We start from the raw sequence: 16,813 nt of genomic DNA, 5'->3' as shown, positions 1-16,813 counted from the left end.
ATATTGACGCGATAATTGACCACATGTACGAGTACAGCATCTCCAAGATATATTGCACAGTTTATACTTCATTTTAGACCCAAGTTGGAGGTTAATAATAATATCATCGTGAGTTTCAGAATGAGTGAACACAGCAACATCAGCCCCGTCAGAAAGACTTTTTTCAATTGCGGTTAACTTTTTTACGGCAAGAAGAAATTTATTGGGTTCAGAAACTTTTCGCAGTCTAATCTTCATGAAGTGCAATCCAACAGTTTTTGAGCAAGGGAAAATGTAAATACGAACCAAAATGTTATAACTGTATATGTAATTTGATATTTTTTGCATGGAGTTATTGTAAATATAATGTAATTGAAACATTTAAGGGAGTAAGTGTAATTGAACTGAATTAATGTAATTGATCCAACTCTGGTGTACACATAAGTCATATCGTAATACCGTATAGTAGCAATTACATTATATTCGGTGATATACAATTTTACTCCTAAATTATTATTTCTTGAAACGCCTGCTTACTTTCCTTCAATTTCTTTCGCTTCCGTTCATTGCTGTGGCAATTTGCAAAACATCAGGTCTGTGGTTTGTTATATATTACTAGCTTTATATTGTATATTCAAACAGTAATGCAATCTAGAATCTAGATTATAGACCATTTTTTTCTATTGCGGGCTCCAATGGTTTATGATCATAATCAATATTTACAAGATTCAGTGTATATAAGTAGTCACGAAAACAGTAGGAGTAAACGCGGAAATGAATTTTTCAATTCGTAACATGTCTTTTCTTCACGCATATGTATCAAAACAGTGTATCAAACTTGTATCAAAACAGTTCCCATATACACTTGAAGCTGGAATCAATCGATGGTGTTGCTGTTCACAAATATCTCTAGTCCTACAATATCTAATTTTGTTTAGAATATGTTTTAATGCATTTATCAGTTGGGAAATACGCCCACTAACACTGACGCTTGTTTTTGTCTAATTTCAAATTAATTTACAATGTGTATTAAATGAGTGAATTTATTTTTGAAATTCGATACCTTGATAACTGTTAATCATAACGCAACGCGGCATGCATAACGACAACGCACTTTTTCAATTGGGTGCTACTGCCAAGCGTGACAACAAAGCGAACGTGGATAACATATGGATCAGATAAATATAGTTCCAAATGCGGTATTCACGTCCATGTATCAAGCAACATCTATATTTGCATAATGCTTTATTGGGTTATGCGCTCACGAAGACTTTGAATCAACAACTGTAAGTATGGGAATGCCTTTCAATTTTGTCTATATCTATAAAATTATATTGGTGATGAGTTGGGATTGAACATTTTGAATGATATGCCAACATTTTAAACGCTGATTTACTGAAAACTAGGCTGATCAATACTTGAGTTTATTTTTTCAAATCTTCCATGAAATTGGGGTCTAGTGACAAGCGATAGTGCATAAATTGAAGCACTTCCCAGTAAAAGTTGTGCTGTGGTAAACAAAGCTATATAACTTTATTTTTTAATGCTAACAGAACTAAACGCATGAAAACAAGTTTCTTAATAATCATATCACGACTTGGGTGATTATTTTCCTGACATTTTGTAATGCACCAAACTTACCGAATATGATTTGTGATAGCATTTTTATCGTGAATAATCGCTGTTACAATCAGAATCATTGCATCGGATTTATTTTTATATACATTAGTCAATAATACTGCTTTTTATCATTTTAACAATTGAAGTAGGCGCGGCTCAATATAACAAAAACCCTGTTATAGAGAAATTCTGTAGGTATATGAATAAACAGTTTACTTTGATGAAATCCAAACTATTGACCCTGTGTCTGGTTAAAGACAATGGCAGGCATTTCATTGGATCAGCTTCCCCGGTATATACGTTAAACCATATCAAAAACTATGTATCGAAATTGAATTTTGTGTCCCGCAAGCCTCAGCCTACCCTATACGTAATGGTAAATCCGGTCCTGAGTATGAAAAATAGCACTTGCAGTAGTTCAATTTCAAACAGGATTATGTCACAAAAAATAATATTCAGATTTTTTCAAGTTGGGCACTTGTCTGTTTATTTCCCCTATAATATACACAAGAAATGGTGAAAAAATATAACTGTTAATGTGTTACTAACACTAATGCGTAAATCGATCTAAAATATTTTCGAAATAAAACAAAATCAACATAGAAACCGTATCGGTAAATCTATCCATGTAACAAACTTTTACACAGACAAGTAAATTTATTCCATTTTTCAAAAGTCATATCAACACTGTAATAACATTGATATATGATTTTCTGAATAATAATAATAAAAAACATTCATCGAATTTGACCTTTCTGGAATAATATATGACACATTTCTGATTGATTTGTTTGTTATTTCTCATGACACTAATATATTTCAGAACACGTAGAGGCATAAAACTTGGCAAATATTCCGATTTCATGAAGAGCATTAATGAAAGCTGCAACCTGTGACAAAGTAGGATTTGGACTTGGAAAAAATCCACGAATCATACGATGCTCTGAAAAACGGAAAATGTAAGTATTAATATTTGTATGCCCTACTCCGTTCAATCTATTATATATTTTCTCACATTGCGATCTCATTATGTCATTGAAAAATTAGTTTCTGCGTTAATACCCTGATATCATCAGACGATACATACACGAAACTTAAATGATATAGATTTATTTCCAAGATAGATAGAGAATAAAACGTTTTGATTCATCGAGCGTACTGTTCTCCTTCAAGTATTTCGTCTGTTGGCTAACGCGGAACCGAATAATTTGAGCTGTTGATTTGATTTGCAATAGGTACGGGTACTTCTATCTTTGTCACAGAATGTATTTTATATTCCTATAGGGTGTCCATAAAGTCTTAAAAAAATTTAAAATTGCAGAGGGAATTTATCGATGTCATATATTGTCTTAGCCCACACAGATGTATTGAATAAAGTAAAAACATTTAAACAATTACTAATTGAAAAACAACAAACTGGTTAAAATATATTGAGGAATGACTCCATAACAAAATTAAAATTGTAAAGTGACTTTATGGACACCGATTATTTCTACGATTTTTAGGTAGGATGACCCTTTTCATACCTTTATCAGCTATTCCGTTCGACGGACAAAGGAAAAGTGTCAAATAATTTTCGTAGTCAGTCAGGTAAACAGAATTGCCATTGGTTAGGAAGTTGTCTGATATAAAAAAAAATCGAAGTAAATTCACTTTATTGCAGCATAAACAATGATTCAGTTTTAAAATTATATTAAAGCTGAACATGTTTTTATATATTTACCCATATCCATGACGGTTTCGCTATCAAGTCCGTTCATTTTTACGTGCCCTTCGTGAAAGTATTCTAAAAATGCATGTGTGTTTAATAAAGCAACAAATGTTAATAAGAAAAATGCGCGAAAAGTCAGATCAGGGCTTAGGGCTTTATTTTCTGTGGTGATTTAATATGTGTCTTAATTAAAATTAAATTAATTAAACACTTATGAAAAAAAAAAAATTAACACGATCTAACCAAGCCGCTAGAAATATAAATTTGGGGATATTTAAAACTTAAAAATGTATTAAATAATTTTGATTCAGATAGTAAATATATTTATATATACATATCTCGAAAATATATATATATACACACAAAATATTGAATACTTTGTAAATATTGAATATTAAAATTAATAGCTTGTATATCATTCCAAATTTTGCATACATTAATTAAACAATTTAAGCAGCGTAACACTTTTGCAACAAATCAATTTTCCTTTTTCGCGTTTATTGCAAATTCAATTGAACCTTCTTACCTGACACCCTGTTCCTCTGTAATAACCTTGAACCCTGATTCCGTGGACGTGAAATTACTGAATCTGACACAAGAAAGCATAGACGCTATATCATCCGTTCGCAGTCCGGAATACCACGTAGTTTGTATTAGCTATAAAATAGGAAAAAATACAGAGATGAGTTTACTTGGGTTAATTATTATTTATTACACGATACACAAAAATGGCTTTGACTAATAACGGATTGAGAGGTATTGCAGTTCAATATTTACCTAACATAGGCCATGTTTTGCATAATTAGAACAACAAAAACAGATAGCCGAATAAAATCAGTCTAAATTCTAGATTTATCTCTAATTTACCTTTTCAACGTTAAGTTCCATAGCCCGGGGAAGATAACATATCTGTGATTCGGCTACAGTTGATGTCAATGCTATGGATACCATTAGTATAAGTAATTCAACGCTCAAAATCATGCTTACATGTACGGAATATGAGTTTTACTTTTATGCGAATGACTTATGTTCTGCACTAACAAATACAGCAGGGTGTCTCAAAAGTAAGTATACACTTTTAATTTAGATTTGATTTTAAGGTACTCATCATAAAGCATTCATTTCTTTAGAAAATATAGTATATGTAGTAAAATTTAGGTATTGTTTGCATTTTTTAAAAACTCACAGAATGACAAGGGGATTGCCCAAGAAATGAGGTGCAAAGTGCTGTTTGGCGAAAAGCATATAAATAAGACGAACCCAGTGCTTCTTTAACAGAGAATTTGTAATCAATTCGGCTCCTACACGACAAAAAATTTGTGCAATTCATCATAAATTTATGGAAACTGGATCTGTAGTTGATGCACAAAAATCAGAATGACCGAGGAGCGGATGCTCTGAGGAAAACATTCAGAGCCGAATTAATTCCCAATTCTCTGTTAAAGAGGCGCTTGGTTACTTCTTTCCAAACAGTAATTTTGCACCTATTACCTGGGTTAATCTCCTTGTCATTCTGTGGGTAGTTGAAAAATGCAAACAATACCTAAATTTTAATACTTATTCATATATATACTATGTTTACAGGAGTGTTATAATGATTTGTTACACGCTTTGTTATTATGCTGCTGTTGTTGTTCTTGTTGTCATTTTTCTTGCGAAATAGAAATAAAAAAAACCTAACACAAACACGGACGACATTAGCACAATTTGCGAACAGATGATTTGGATGACCACCATTAGAAGATTACGTGGAATCTATAACGGACCGGCATGAATCAACCAGACATTGCGAAAAATTGACTGATCACGGAATTCGATTAGCGGTGCTTATCCTTTGGCTTAACACTACGCTCCAAAGAAGTTTGCGCATCTTAAATCGCGGCCAAGCGTTCGAACCATCGCAATTTAGTTTTCCAGGTAATTTGAGAGCTATCAAGATTCTTCGACATCTTGCCCGAGATGAGCATTCCGCTGTGCTTATTTATGCTTTTCTTACATAAATAAGAAATCCGAACGTGACATGAGGAAAAATCACACGTCAAATGAAAAAATAAATTAATATGGCGACAGTGTAGCGCAACCGTGAACTTGTATTTGACAACGTTTGTCGTTGGAAGGATCGTTTTTACTATCAGAAGCAAAGCTTGTGGCTGTCTGTTTTTCAGGCAATTTTACACTTATATAAGTAATATATTGTAAATAGGAAAGAGGCAAAACGCTAGTTACAGAATATGCAGAATTTCTACTATGTGAATTAAAACCAATATCTTCTACAATTTCAAAAATAAAATAACAAGAGGATTGAGTGAATTTGCGTCTGCGGTAAATTCAGAGTTCACGCTAAAATTGAACGCGCATGGTTTTCATCTGTGACCACTCTATCATTTCTTATCTTGCTCCGCAATCAAAAACAAACAACATTTCAGTTCAAACTACATGGGAGCGCAATACAAGTCAGCGCATTTAACGACTTTCCCAGCGATCTATAACGGGAGTGTGCAACCTTTAACACAGTAGGGGTGAATACAAACAACTGGGTGAAACCACTGGTCGCACCTTTAATTAACATAAGCTTTCTAGTAGTTGCACTTGCAGGTACGAAATTTTTGGCTATTGATCTTATCACGTGCGTTGTTCGCCTCGAACAAGCTAGTTATTGGGGATTTGTGACGTCATGGACATGGATAATTCAGCAGCCGAATGGCTTCTTACCCAAACGTCGTATTCACAGATAATTGGTTAAGCAAATTTTGTAGTCCAGCAAACCTAGTTGCGTCTGCGGGAGGCTGCCCTGGTGATCAAATTTGAACCAGGACTTTCAGAGTCAATTTTAATATTCACAAGGTGATATATCCCACCATTATACAGCATTAAGTAATTGTGGAAATAGGCCTGGGCAAATTCTATCGGAAAGGGGGCCGGCCTATACTCGAAAAGCATACACCACTGGTGTATATACAGTCTGTAATTCTGATTTTTCGTTATTTCGAGAATTAGAATTTGAAATATTCGTGACAGACGTCGAAAATTGTCAAAATTGTTTGTTTACGCTTGTCTATCTGAAAGAAATTGAGGAAAAAAGTGAGAGCAAAACGATGTTTACATTTGTGATGATTTCCAAAGTCTGGCAGGTACTACTCGGATTCTAATTCCTGCAATACCTAAAAATCAGAATGTCTATGGACCTGATATGGGAACACTACGGCCCGCGACTCAAATCCGACCCATTGGGTAATTCAATCTGGCCGCGCCTGATGCTGCCGCTATCGAACAAAAACCAAATTTTGATGTTTTAGCTTAAAATAGCTCAAGACACGAGAAATATTGTTTTTTTTACGTTTGCCTTTGTGACACTGTATATACTGTTCATAGAATTTAACCTTTTACGTATACTTGCGTATACTGGCATACTTACTGAATGCGTATTGTGTTTGTTTCGTTGTTATCCCCATATATTGTTAGCGAACGTATTACATAAATAAATTAAAATCAATAAATTATAATGAAAGATAGGAATTGTGATAAAAAATGAGAATTGTTTCCCAGACCATTTTTTTAATTTCATAAAAAATTCCCATACAAGAGTGAACAGTATTTAATATAAAGACAAAAAAGATTTCGCCAAGCTGAATATAAATGGAGTCAAATGCCAAATTGCCCAACGAAAGTTGAGTGCACGGAGAGTTGGAATAAATCGATTCATTCACCAATGAAATGCCAAAATATTGCCAAGTTATTAAATGCTACCGGTAAAAAATCTAAATTTGAATTATAAGTATCGTTAAACGTCAATTCCTTCCTATTTTTGTGAACTGAACCGGATATTTGGACAGAGAATATGCGCATGAACTTTCGATGACAGTTATGGTCAATGAAGACAGCCGGGATATCTTTAAATGTAGGCGTATGTAATAAAATCGGAAATGACAAAGTTACAAAATCACATCTAATAGGTCGTTATCTTTGGAGGCGTCCCGTTTCGAAGTTACAAAAATATGGTAACCCTCCGTATAAGTATTATAGTAATAAAAAAAACTAAAAAATATTAGTAGTACTATAGCAAATGCAAAATTCCTCTCTGAAGGGGTGGTGTGGGAATTGTTCCCCGGTTGGAATAGGCGATTTCTTAAGACTAACAAGACAAGTTGTGACTGAGATAAGCTGGCTGTAGTAGAGCAATCCCGTATTATAATGGCCAAAGAGAGTATTGTATTTAGTGGCAGAATTACTGCTAAACCTGAATGAAGTCCCGCATTACATATACTTTGTAATGCAGCATCGTTATACTGTATTATGTGACGGCATTTACGGGACAGGCCCAAAGAAAATTCAGTTTGTAGGCTGTCTGATTTTTCATTATTTCAGGAGTTGTAACTCGAGAAATTCGTGCGAGACGTTGAAAATTGTCACAAGTGTAAACATCGTTGTGCTCCCATTTTGCTCCTTAAGTTCTCCCAGGCGAACGGGTGAAAACAAACAATATTTTGAAACGAGTGCTGCAATTCCACAATCTGAACTTCAATTAAAGTGTAGTTGCAGCATTATAAAACGTATTTCCATTTATCTGCTACATGCCTATCCAGCATTTATCAAAATACTTGAACTGACGTTCGGGATTCCGCAAAACGAGCGAACGCCATGAGACCTATACTGACATCATAGTTACAAACCAAGGCACCAATATGTTTTCACAACCTCCTGGTAAATACTTTTTATCAACTCGTTGTTGCCTCGATTATATTTTGTCTAAGCGGTGCCATATGGCTATGCTTAACATACGTCCCGTTTTAGGCGGGACAGTCCCACTTTTGAAAAACCTTGTACCGGCGTCCCGACCGGTCAGAAAAAAGTCCCGCATTGGCGTTCAGCCAGTCAGCATGATACACGAACATTACCAATTAACATGTTCTTGATACTGTTGTTGTGTAAGCCCCGTACGCCAAAAGAGTGCTTAACGTTTCGAACTTTACCGATATTTAGACAGACAGCGTCTCGATGACAAAATGGCCAATGAAGACAGCCGTGATGGTTTTAAATGCCCCCCTAATGTAAAATCGTCAAATTTAAAGTTGAAAAAAATCACAGCTGTGGTCTTTGAAGGTGTCCCGATTTAAGGTCACAAAAATATGGTAACCCTATTTATGGGTAGAGGCTCTAATACCAACCCCTTAGGTTGGTCAATTCGAATGACTGATTTGCTAGAAATGATATTTTACAACCTCCTTGATTGCTACGCGCACTCATTACGTAATAACAGCAAATTAATTGACACAATGACAAAACAATAGCCTACCGGCCAAAATCAGTTCGTGTAACCTGAATCAAAATACAACTTAAAAGTGAGATGGAACAGGTTGTTTCTAGGAATAAAGAACTGCTGGAGGAATCCTTTCTAGGCAAAGTATTATTAGACACGGGTTGCACTGGCATGAATACATTTCGTTCGTTCTTATCTTATTATCATGTTTCCCCTGATGTCCTTATTTTGGGGTTCATATCGATGGCAGCCCTGAATAGAAAGCTAGTAATATATAGCAAACCACAGACATTTTGCAAATTGTCGAAGCAATGAAGTGTAGTTGCAGCATTATTAAACGTATTTCCATTTATCTGCTACATGCCTATCCGGCATTTATCAAAATACTTGAACTGACGATCGGGATTCCGCAAAACGAGCGAACGCCATGAGACCTATTCTGACATCATAGTTACAAACCAGGGCACCAATATGTTTTCACAACCTCCTGGTAAATATTTTTTATCAACTCGTTGTTGCCTCGATTATATTTTGTCTGAGCGGTGCCATATGGTTATGCTTAACACGAAATAAATTGAAGAAAACAAAGGATACGTTTTAGGTAATATTAGTTTAAGAAATTGTATATCACGGGATATACTGTAACTGCTACTATACTGTATTACCATATCATTTCTGTAGGGTACACTTGAAAATTTCTGTGGTCAATACTGAAGCTGTTTATTGTCTTATATTGGCTCTTTTGATTTTTTGACTTAGCGAGATATCTAAATTGCTAATAATCTGTTTTATTTATGTATTTCGTGCTTATACCAATTCCATCACGAACTCAGACAAGCACCAACCGATAACTGCTTGGAGGTATTAGATAGAATGAACGTTGCTTCGAAGCGTTTAAGGAAAGTAAAAGTAGCGGTCGCAGCGTATCCAGCAGCGTATCCACTTCATATTTAGGAACAGATAGGCCAAAATATATCACCCAGCAATGCCGTAAATTATTGATAAGCGGGTATGTAGTATAGTTGATATATATTTTATTTTAAACTCATTCATGGCAAGAAAAAGGGGACCTCCAGAAGTATATATGTGTACCAAGATGGCGCACAACCTGAACATAGTAGTTGTACCTAGAGATGTACCGATGCATCGGCATCCGTAGTGTATCGGTATCGGCTAAATGAATACCGATATTTCCGATATGTTTACCTTTTTGATATGACTCAGAATGTTTTAAAAAATAAGTTGGAATACTGATGTTTAAATTATTTTTTGCTTGGGGGAATCGTGAACTATATGCCATACACGTCCCCACCCCCGCGAGTAGAAGCGAGAATGGGATTCTGACCTGTTCTCAGTTATTTATCAGCCAAATGCTCAACAAATTTGGCTATTTTTACTGCCAAGATTTTATATTGATGTTTTATTACATAGTAATTATATATGAATAAATATATCAATCGAATATATGTGGATTTTCTAATGTGTAAAATACAAAATATGTCGTTATATTGGAACAAAATCTTGCGCACGTAGCCTAACTCAATGTATCAATTTGATAAGGTAAGCAGGCTAAACATTTATTTATTTCACCACTCTGGTAGCAAAATCTTATGAGCAGAGATGGCCATACCCATCGACTATTTCGAATACATTCTAAAAATATTTTCGATACTGAAATTCCGAATAGATTGTAAAATCCTCCTCATAAATAAAATCAATCCACTTTCCCAAAATCCAGGGACATATAAATTAGGCTTTGATAATGTTATCATTGTAAAGCAGTCATAAGGCATGTGTGATATAAATGAAATTGCTCTGTGAAAGTAGTTTTAAATCATAGTGTAGAAACGTCTTTATTAACAGCATTGCTGCATACGCACTTTTCGGCACGGTTATTAATTCCGACTGTTTATCGTTAAGCGCTAGTGTCATTTAGTCCATCGACATCTTTGGGCTAAATTTCGACTCAATTATCTCTCAAGGCGCGGCGGTGTGGCTCAACGGGCTAAGCGTTAGGAATACGCTCGCCACCGCACCTCTAATCACTCTGCGTGGCTTCGCAGGTTCGAATCCCATGCAGGGATGGTTATGTGCGAGAGGATTGCTGGACTCCTCGCCGTCGTTGGGTGGTTCACGTAACCGCTGGTCGGTTACGGCTTCCTCCACCACCAAGTCCATGCTTCCGAAAAACAAACAATACAGTAAAAACTAATCCCATACCCGACTTGGAATGGTAACCGGACGAGAGGCCGTGGTTCGCCATATGGATAAGCCGTCTTATCGGCTTTCCTCTCCCCCGGGATAAATATGTAAATCCTATCCTATCCTATCCTACACAGGTATTAAATATTGTGATTCCAATAATTTTAATTTTGTTTAACTATACAATTTCCTCATATATTTATTGCCTAGGCCGCCCAGACTATCTCAAAATATACGATAATATTTGCGATATATTATGAAATATTAAAATCAGAAACATCCTCGACGTGTTATAGGTATTCTAGCCAGCGCTGATTGAAATCCTCTAATGTTGGCTGTAATTTATTGTCGCGACGCACGATTACGATAAAACATAAAACGAAATATATCGTATGTGAAATGTTTTCAAGTAAAACGTGGACGGCGGCTCTACGATGTGTGGGCGATATTCGAAGGTCGCGTTATTAGTATCAAATTCAAATTGGACATCCCTGGCTATGAGTTTTCTAATTGAACACCGAGATTACTAGCTTCAGTACACAATGCATCGAAATTAATTAACGCATCTGAATCCCAAACATCAATTTCTTATGATGTATTATATCCTTTTTTCAATCTGAAATAATGTGTAACATGAAGAATTCTCAAAGACTAGTGTTTTAACCCGACTGCCCTGCACACTTGAGGTAATATTTACATAGTATCGGAATATCAGTCGTTTTGTGATATCGGCGTTTTTAATTGGTATCGGTACATCTCCAGTTGTACCAGGTTAGGACCACAAACGAGAAAAAACAGGATAACCTCTCTTTTCGATGGTAATATACACTCACGAGCAGTAGATACTAGATATACGACCATCAAAGTGTGGCATACACACTATCGAAACTTTTACATGCTTTACATCGTCATTAAAACCAAATCAAAATATAACAAACGTAGTGTATGTAATTTTATTCAAACCATAAAAAGAAGAGTGCGGCATAAAAACACTTATTGTTTGATTTAACCGGCACTTACTAATGTGTATTATATTTTTGCAATAACTTCCCGTGTCGTAGGTAGAAAACAGTGGTTCCCAACCGCAGATTACTGTCGGTTCAGGGAGAATTTTGTTGCTTTTCTGCGAATGTTAACCGCTTAGTTGAATAAAATGTAGTAAAAAAATGTGATATATGATTAGTTTTCCGTCGATAAGTTGCGTGTGTTAAAAGTGTGGTATTGAAAAATACCGGCTTTAAATCCAATGTTCTTCACCTCACCCAATGTGTAATAGATTGGCTGGGTAATGCAGATCTGAAAAGATAATAGATCCCTATATATCAATGACTGCCTTTATTTTAGATTGGGTCATCATGATGCGAGAATAGTATTTTATATAAGCTGTCCAGATACACTATCTACTCTATTCCATTTGCATTCAGAGCATCACGCAGATTCTGGAAATAGTTCAAGTCAGGATATCCATTGCTAAAAAAAACAAAAAACCAAGATTAAATTCAGTTATTTATTGATTACACAGGTTAGATACGTTAGATCTCCAGTCAGATCAGAGTCCATGTCAATCCTTTCAGGCTATTGAAAAATCACATTGAAATAAAGTAAAAAAAAGAGCAAATTAAATTACCTTTCCAGGACTAGCTTAGTTGGTTTAAATTTACCATTTGACAATATGAGTAATATACAATAAATAGTATTCTAGTCTGACAGGTATCAATCAGATGGTGCATTATTATTTAAGCCTGAATGCACAAATAATATGTAAGTCATTGTTATGCTGAGGATGTGAAATAACATTATATACGAGTGCCAGTCTGGTGGGAATGGATAAAATTCAAAGCATTGGGAGCTTTTTCTACTAAAAAGAAACCACACTATATTTTCTTCATATTCAACTTCGTGGTTTTGAAGTGCATAGATGCGGCGGTCATTATCTTCATTATAAATAAGCATGTAGTTTAGTTCATAATATCTGGCAAGTTTTACATAATTTTTATTAGTCTTCAATGACAATTTTTATTATTATGTAAAACAGTAAAAAAACTTACTTTGCAATTCCTCCTGTTTTGTTGGTTTTGCTGGGAATGTCAGGATTCCATATTAATCTTCCATCTTGTTGTGAAATTTCTTCAACTCCAAAGAGTATTCCAGCTTGAAAAGCTTTGTTTATGAGATACCGAACTTTCCATCCTTCATGCGAGTCAGGTAGGTAAGAAACAAACTCTTGAGCTTTGTATAGCTTCCCCTATGAATAGAAAGTTATTTTTACAATTTATTTGGCTTGATATTCATTCCAATTTGGGGGTAAGGGAATTCAAAGATATAGATCAATTATATCAGAGGTCTCGAACTCGCGGCCCGCAGGACGATAGTTTGTGGCCCCCGTCTTGGTATGAAAGTTTAATGTTAGTGCGGCCCGTAAGTCACTCAGCTCAGTAAGAGTGATCGATGCATTTAATATATAACCAGGACACGTAGAGCGAAACAAAATATTTCATAATCTATTCCCCGGAAGGCATATGCGGTACGGTAACCTACTAGTACTGTACCTGTAGGCATGATATTCCATGGACCTATTCCCGACCTTAGACCCCCAAAAAATTTTCTTTTACGTCACCATTGCAAATTTCTTGGTGCTTAGTTTAAAGGTGGCTTCGCGAGTTGAAGTCTATAAACTGGGGTATATGTTTCACATAATCATTTGGATTCAAAACATTCAACAACCTGTTTTTCAATAGTACTGGTAGAGAAGTTTAGCCTAGGTATCACTGCTATTTCTAGACTAATTTTTGATTACTGCAATTTTAAGCTACGACGCCCAAGTCATCAGAATGATCATTGGGTTCTTTAATTCATACTTGAATTTCTGAAACACAACCGAAAACTAACAAGGTCCATCGCGGAACTACTAACATTTATGTTTTGCGTATAGAAGAATAGAGAAAGAAGATTTAACTTTCTAAGCTATGCTTTTATTGTGGAAAACCTGATGCGACCCGGACTCACTCAGACTCCGTCTCCCAGGTAAATTGAGTTTGAGACCCCTGAATTATATGGACCTTTGGATCATGAAAGAAGAGAGAATGGAAAAATTATCAAATATTAGTGGACTAAATTGTTTTTTTACACTTTTCTTTGCAATTGATAATGGTAATTGGTAATGCTGACTCATTAATTTTATCAATAATATAACAGACAGATCAAGAATAAAAATATTGCCCACTCATCAATTTCACTAACAATAAAACAGAGGGACTAAGAATAAAAATAGGACTGCATTTAGTTATTGCATAAACATGAATTTACAATTAAGAGATAATATAAGTTGAGAATTTTCGGTGCTCCAGAAGTATGTGCACCAAGATGGCGCACAACCTGAACATAGTATGTGTACCAGGTTAGGGTTCAGGTTGTGTACCATCCTGGTGCACATACTTCCGGAGCGCTGAATTTTTAAATTTTCTCACCATCATTTCCCCAGCTTGGAAAGAGAATACAAGTTCCCGTGTTGGCCATTGCTTGTAGCCGGGAAGCGATTCTCCCAAAACTCTTTCCAACATGACTCCATTGCTTGGCTGTCTTTGAATGATTTTCAGGCTATTGGAAGGCGTAACAGTTGTGAAAGTGCCTGCAAATGTTGATTTCCAAAAAATAACTTTGTAAAATTAACCACCAAAGCTTATATTGTAAGATTACCAAGCTTTTTAAAATAAATCATTGACTAAATTGAATTAAAGTCATCATGACTTAGTGTACCTTGAGTCATCTAAATGAAAGCGCGCAGCAGTGTGGCTCATCGTGCTACACGTTAGGGATACGCTCGCCACCGCACCTCTGATTACCCTACAGGGGTTCGAATCCCGTGCAGGGATGGTTATGTGCGAGGATTGCTGGACTCCTCGCCCCCGTAGGGTGGTTCACGTAACCGTTGGTTGGTTACGGCTTCCTCCACCATCAAGTCCATGCTTCCCAAAACAAGTAACTGACTAATCCCATACCCGACATGGAATGGTAACTGGACGAGAGGCCGTGGTTCACCATAAGGTTAAGCCGTCTGCTCTCAAATTTCCTCTCCCCCGAGATAAATATTTGAATCCTATCCTATCCTAAATGACTCAGATTTGTACTCAACTAATTATCACTTAGATCCGTGATTGACTCAAGTTGAGGGACTTCTATTCATCATTGCTTTCAAATATGCCTGTGCTCAGTAGCAATAAGAAGGCTGTGTAACCAGCCAATGATATGTAATCAATGTAATTGATATTCAAAAAGACCAAAATCTTCCGTTCCGGCATTCAGGCATTGCCTATGCAATTTATTGCACCCTGGTTGAGGTGGTGGGCATGTGACTCATATGATCTTCACCATCAATGAGTTTAAATTATTATCTATAGATAATATTTAAAAATGACATTTTTGAATTCGTAATAAATTATGAATAGGTTATTATTTTAAATTGGGTCAAGTTCAATAATCAGCGCATCAGCACTCAGGCCTGCAGTACACAAATGTCCTTCATAGGTTTACAAACTATTTTCCTTTTCGAATAGATTTATCGTGTAATAAACCTTTCACATTTCTAGTGATAATTTTGTTGAAATGATAAAGGACATAATATCCAGTACGATACATCTGATTCTAGAAAATAAGTTATTATCATTTCGACCAAATTTGTTTGTATTCTAATAGAACTTATTCTTAGAACTTTCATATTTTAGTATCGCAACCCTACCTGCCCCAGCGTTCTGCATCTGAGAAGGGTTCTCTCTGGGTTTTGTAGTCAGGCGGCGTATGAACTCATTCATCAGTAGAGCATTACATTTTTCAGACTTTTGAACCAGATTTTCAAATCGTATACTATCTTTTAGATATTCCAGCGAAAAGCAATGCATTCTCAGGAGACTGGAAAGTTCATGGAAATGTTGCTCTCGGTTACGAATGTCATGTCTAAACCATTTTAAAGCGGCTTGCCATTTAACAGTCTCAGAGGAATATTTCGTGTTTGCTGATTTGAAAAGTGTAATTATATCATTTTTTTGAATATCACAGAATTCCCCTTTCTCAATGAGTTGTTCAAAGTTTATTTCCATGAATCTATTTAACACATAGCTAACTGCGTTTAGATTAGGAACTTGATGAGTTTCAGCCATATTCTTCAGCGATGACTTTCAGCCATATTAGAGAATAATACAGTGATGACTGAATTCTTTGCAATGTTATTACTTTTCACCAGTGGTTCTTCTAACACTGTCTCCAGAAGAAACTTGAAAGGATAAGTCTGGATATTGATGACTGTTACAAGATCGCCGAAACATCTCTCTGCATGTTCATCTTTTGCTCTTGCCTATGTTATCATAGCTTGCCATGATGTTTGATAACTTACATTTGAAACTTTTATGTAACGCAGGAGATCTGGCTTGATAATAAACGGGAACATCTCGAAGGAAATTACTGATTTGAAATTAGTGATCAGCACATGTTCTGCTTGTTCTTTTACATCATGACGATCGTATGCTTGAGCCAAGTTGATGACAGAAAGACAATTGGTTCGAGACAGATTGGTTTGGTTTCCAAGTAATGGAAGCAAAAGTTTGTCAAACTAACCATTTGTAACAGGTTGGATGCTTGCAGGATTTGTTGAACGTATTCCATTTTCAAATTTGCTCCTCCTTTATACACAGGGTTGCCATACCGTGCTTATTTCTAAGATTTGTGCTTATTTTCTAGCGCGTGTCTTATAAAGTAACGATGTGCTTATTTCTAAGAAAAGTGCTTATTTTTGAGTTACGTGCTTATTTTGTCTTAGAAACATGGATGACTCGTTCATGTTTTGCGTACAAAGCTTCCGTAGAAACGAGGAACCATGTCTTTTCATCATACGCAATGCATTCTCACGCTTCGCTACGTTATTATTGTGACGTAACAATTAACTACGTTCCACTTCACGTCTCGCTCACTCAGCGGGAACTGTTTCTGTGAATGGTAGGGTTTGTGGTATATCCAGACGAACACACAGTTACAATAGACCTTGCTTATCTTTA

The 16,813-nt window shown here is 35.7% G+C and overlaps 1 protein-coding gene across 2 annotated transcripts; it reads right to left on the bottom strand.

The window, feature by feature from the left end:
- Positions 1–11,708: 11,708 nt before the first annotated feature.
- On the bottom strand, positions 11,709–16,611 carry LOC144411746 (uncharacterized). 2 transcript variants are annotated; one of them, XM_078120521.1, is made up of 4 exons: positions 15,505–16,611; positions 14,237–14,397; positions 12,818–13,014; positions 11,709–12,065 (listed from the first exon to the last, which is right to left on the bottom strand). In XM_078120521.1, exons 1-4 carry the CDS (start codon positions 15,920–15,922, stop codon positions 12,023–12,025), a joined length of 819 nt encoding a protein of 272 aa, XP_077976647.1. In that variant the 5' UTR covers positions 15,923–16,611; the 3' UTR covers positions 11,709–12,022. The 2 variants fall into 2 exon arrangements, with proteins under 2 accessions (XP_077976647.1, XP_077976646.1); XM_078120520.1 differs by having other exon boundaries at positions 11,709–12,239; positions 15,505–16,462.
- Between the last annotated feature and the right edge of the window lie 202 nt (positions 16,612–16,813).

This window comes from Styela clava, chromosome 15 (assembly GCF_964204865.1).
Source record: "Styela clava chromosome 15, kaStyClav1.hap1.2, whole genome shotgun sequence".
Classification (NCBI taxonomy): domain Eukaryota; kingdom Metazoa; phylum Chordata; class Ascidiacea; order Stolidobranchia; family Styelidae; genus Styela; species Styela clava.
Note: the sequence above shows the minus strand (reverse complement) of the source record. Positions and strands in the feature narration are given on the sequence as shown.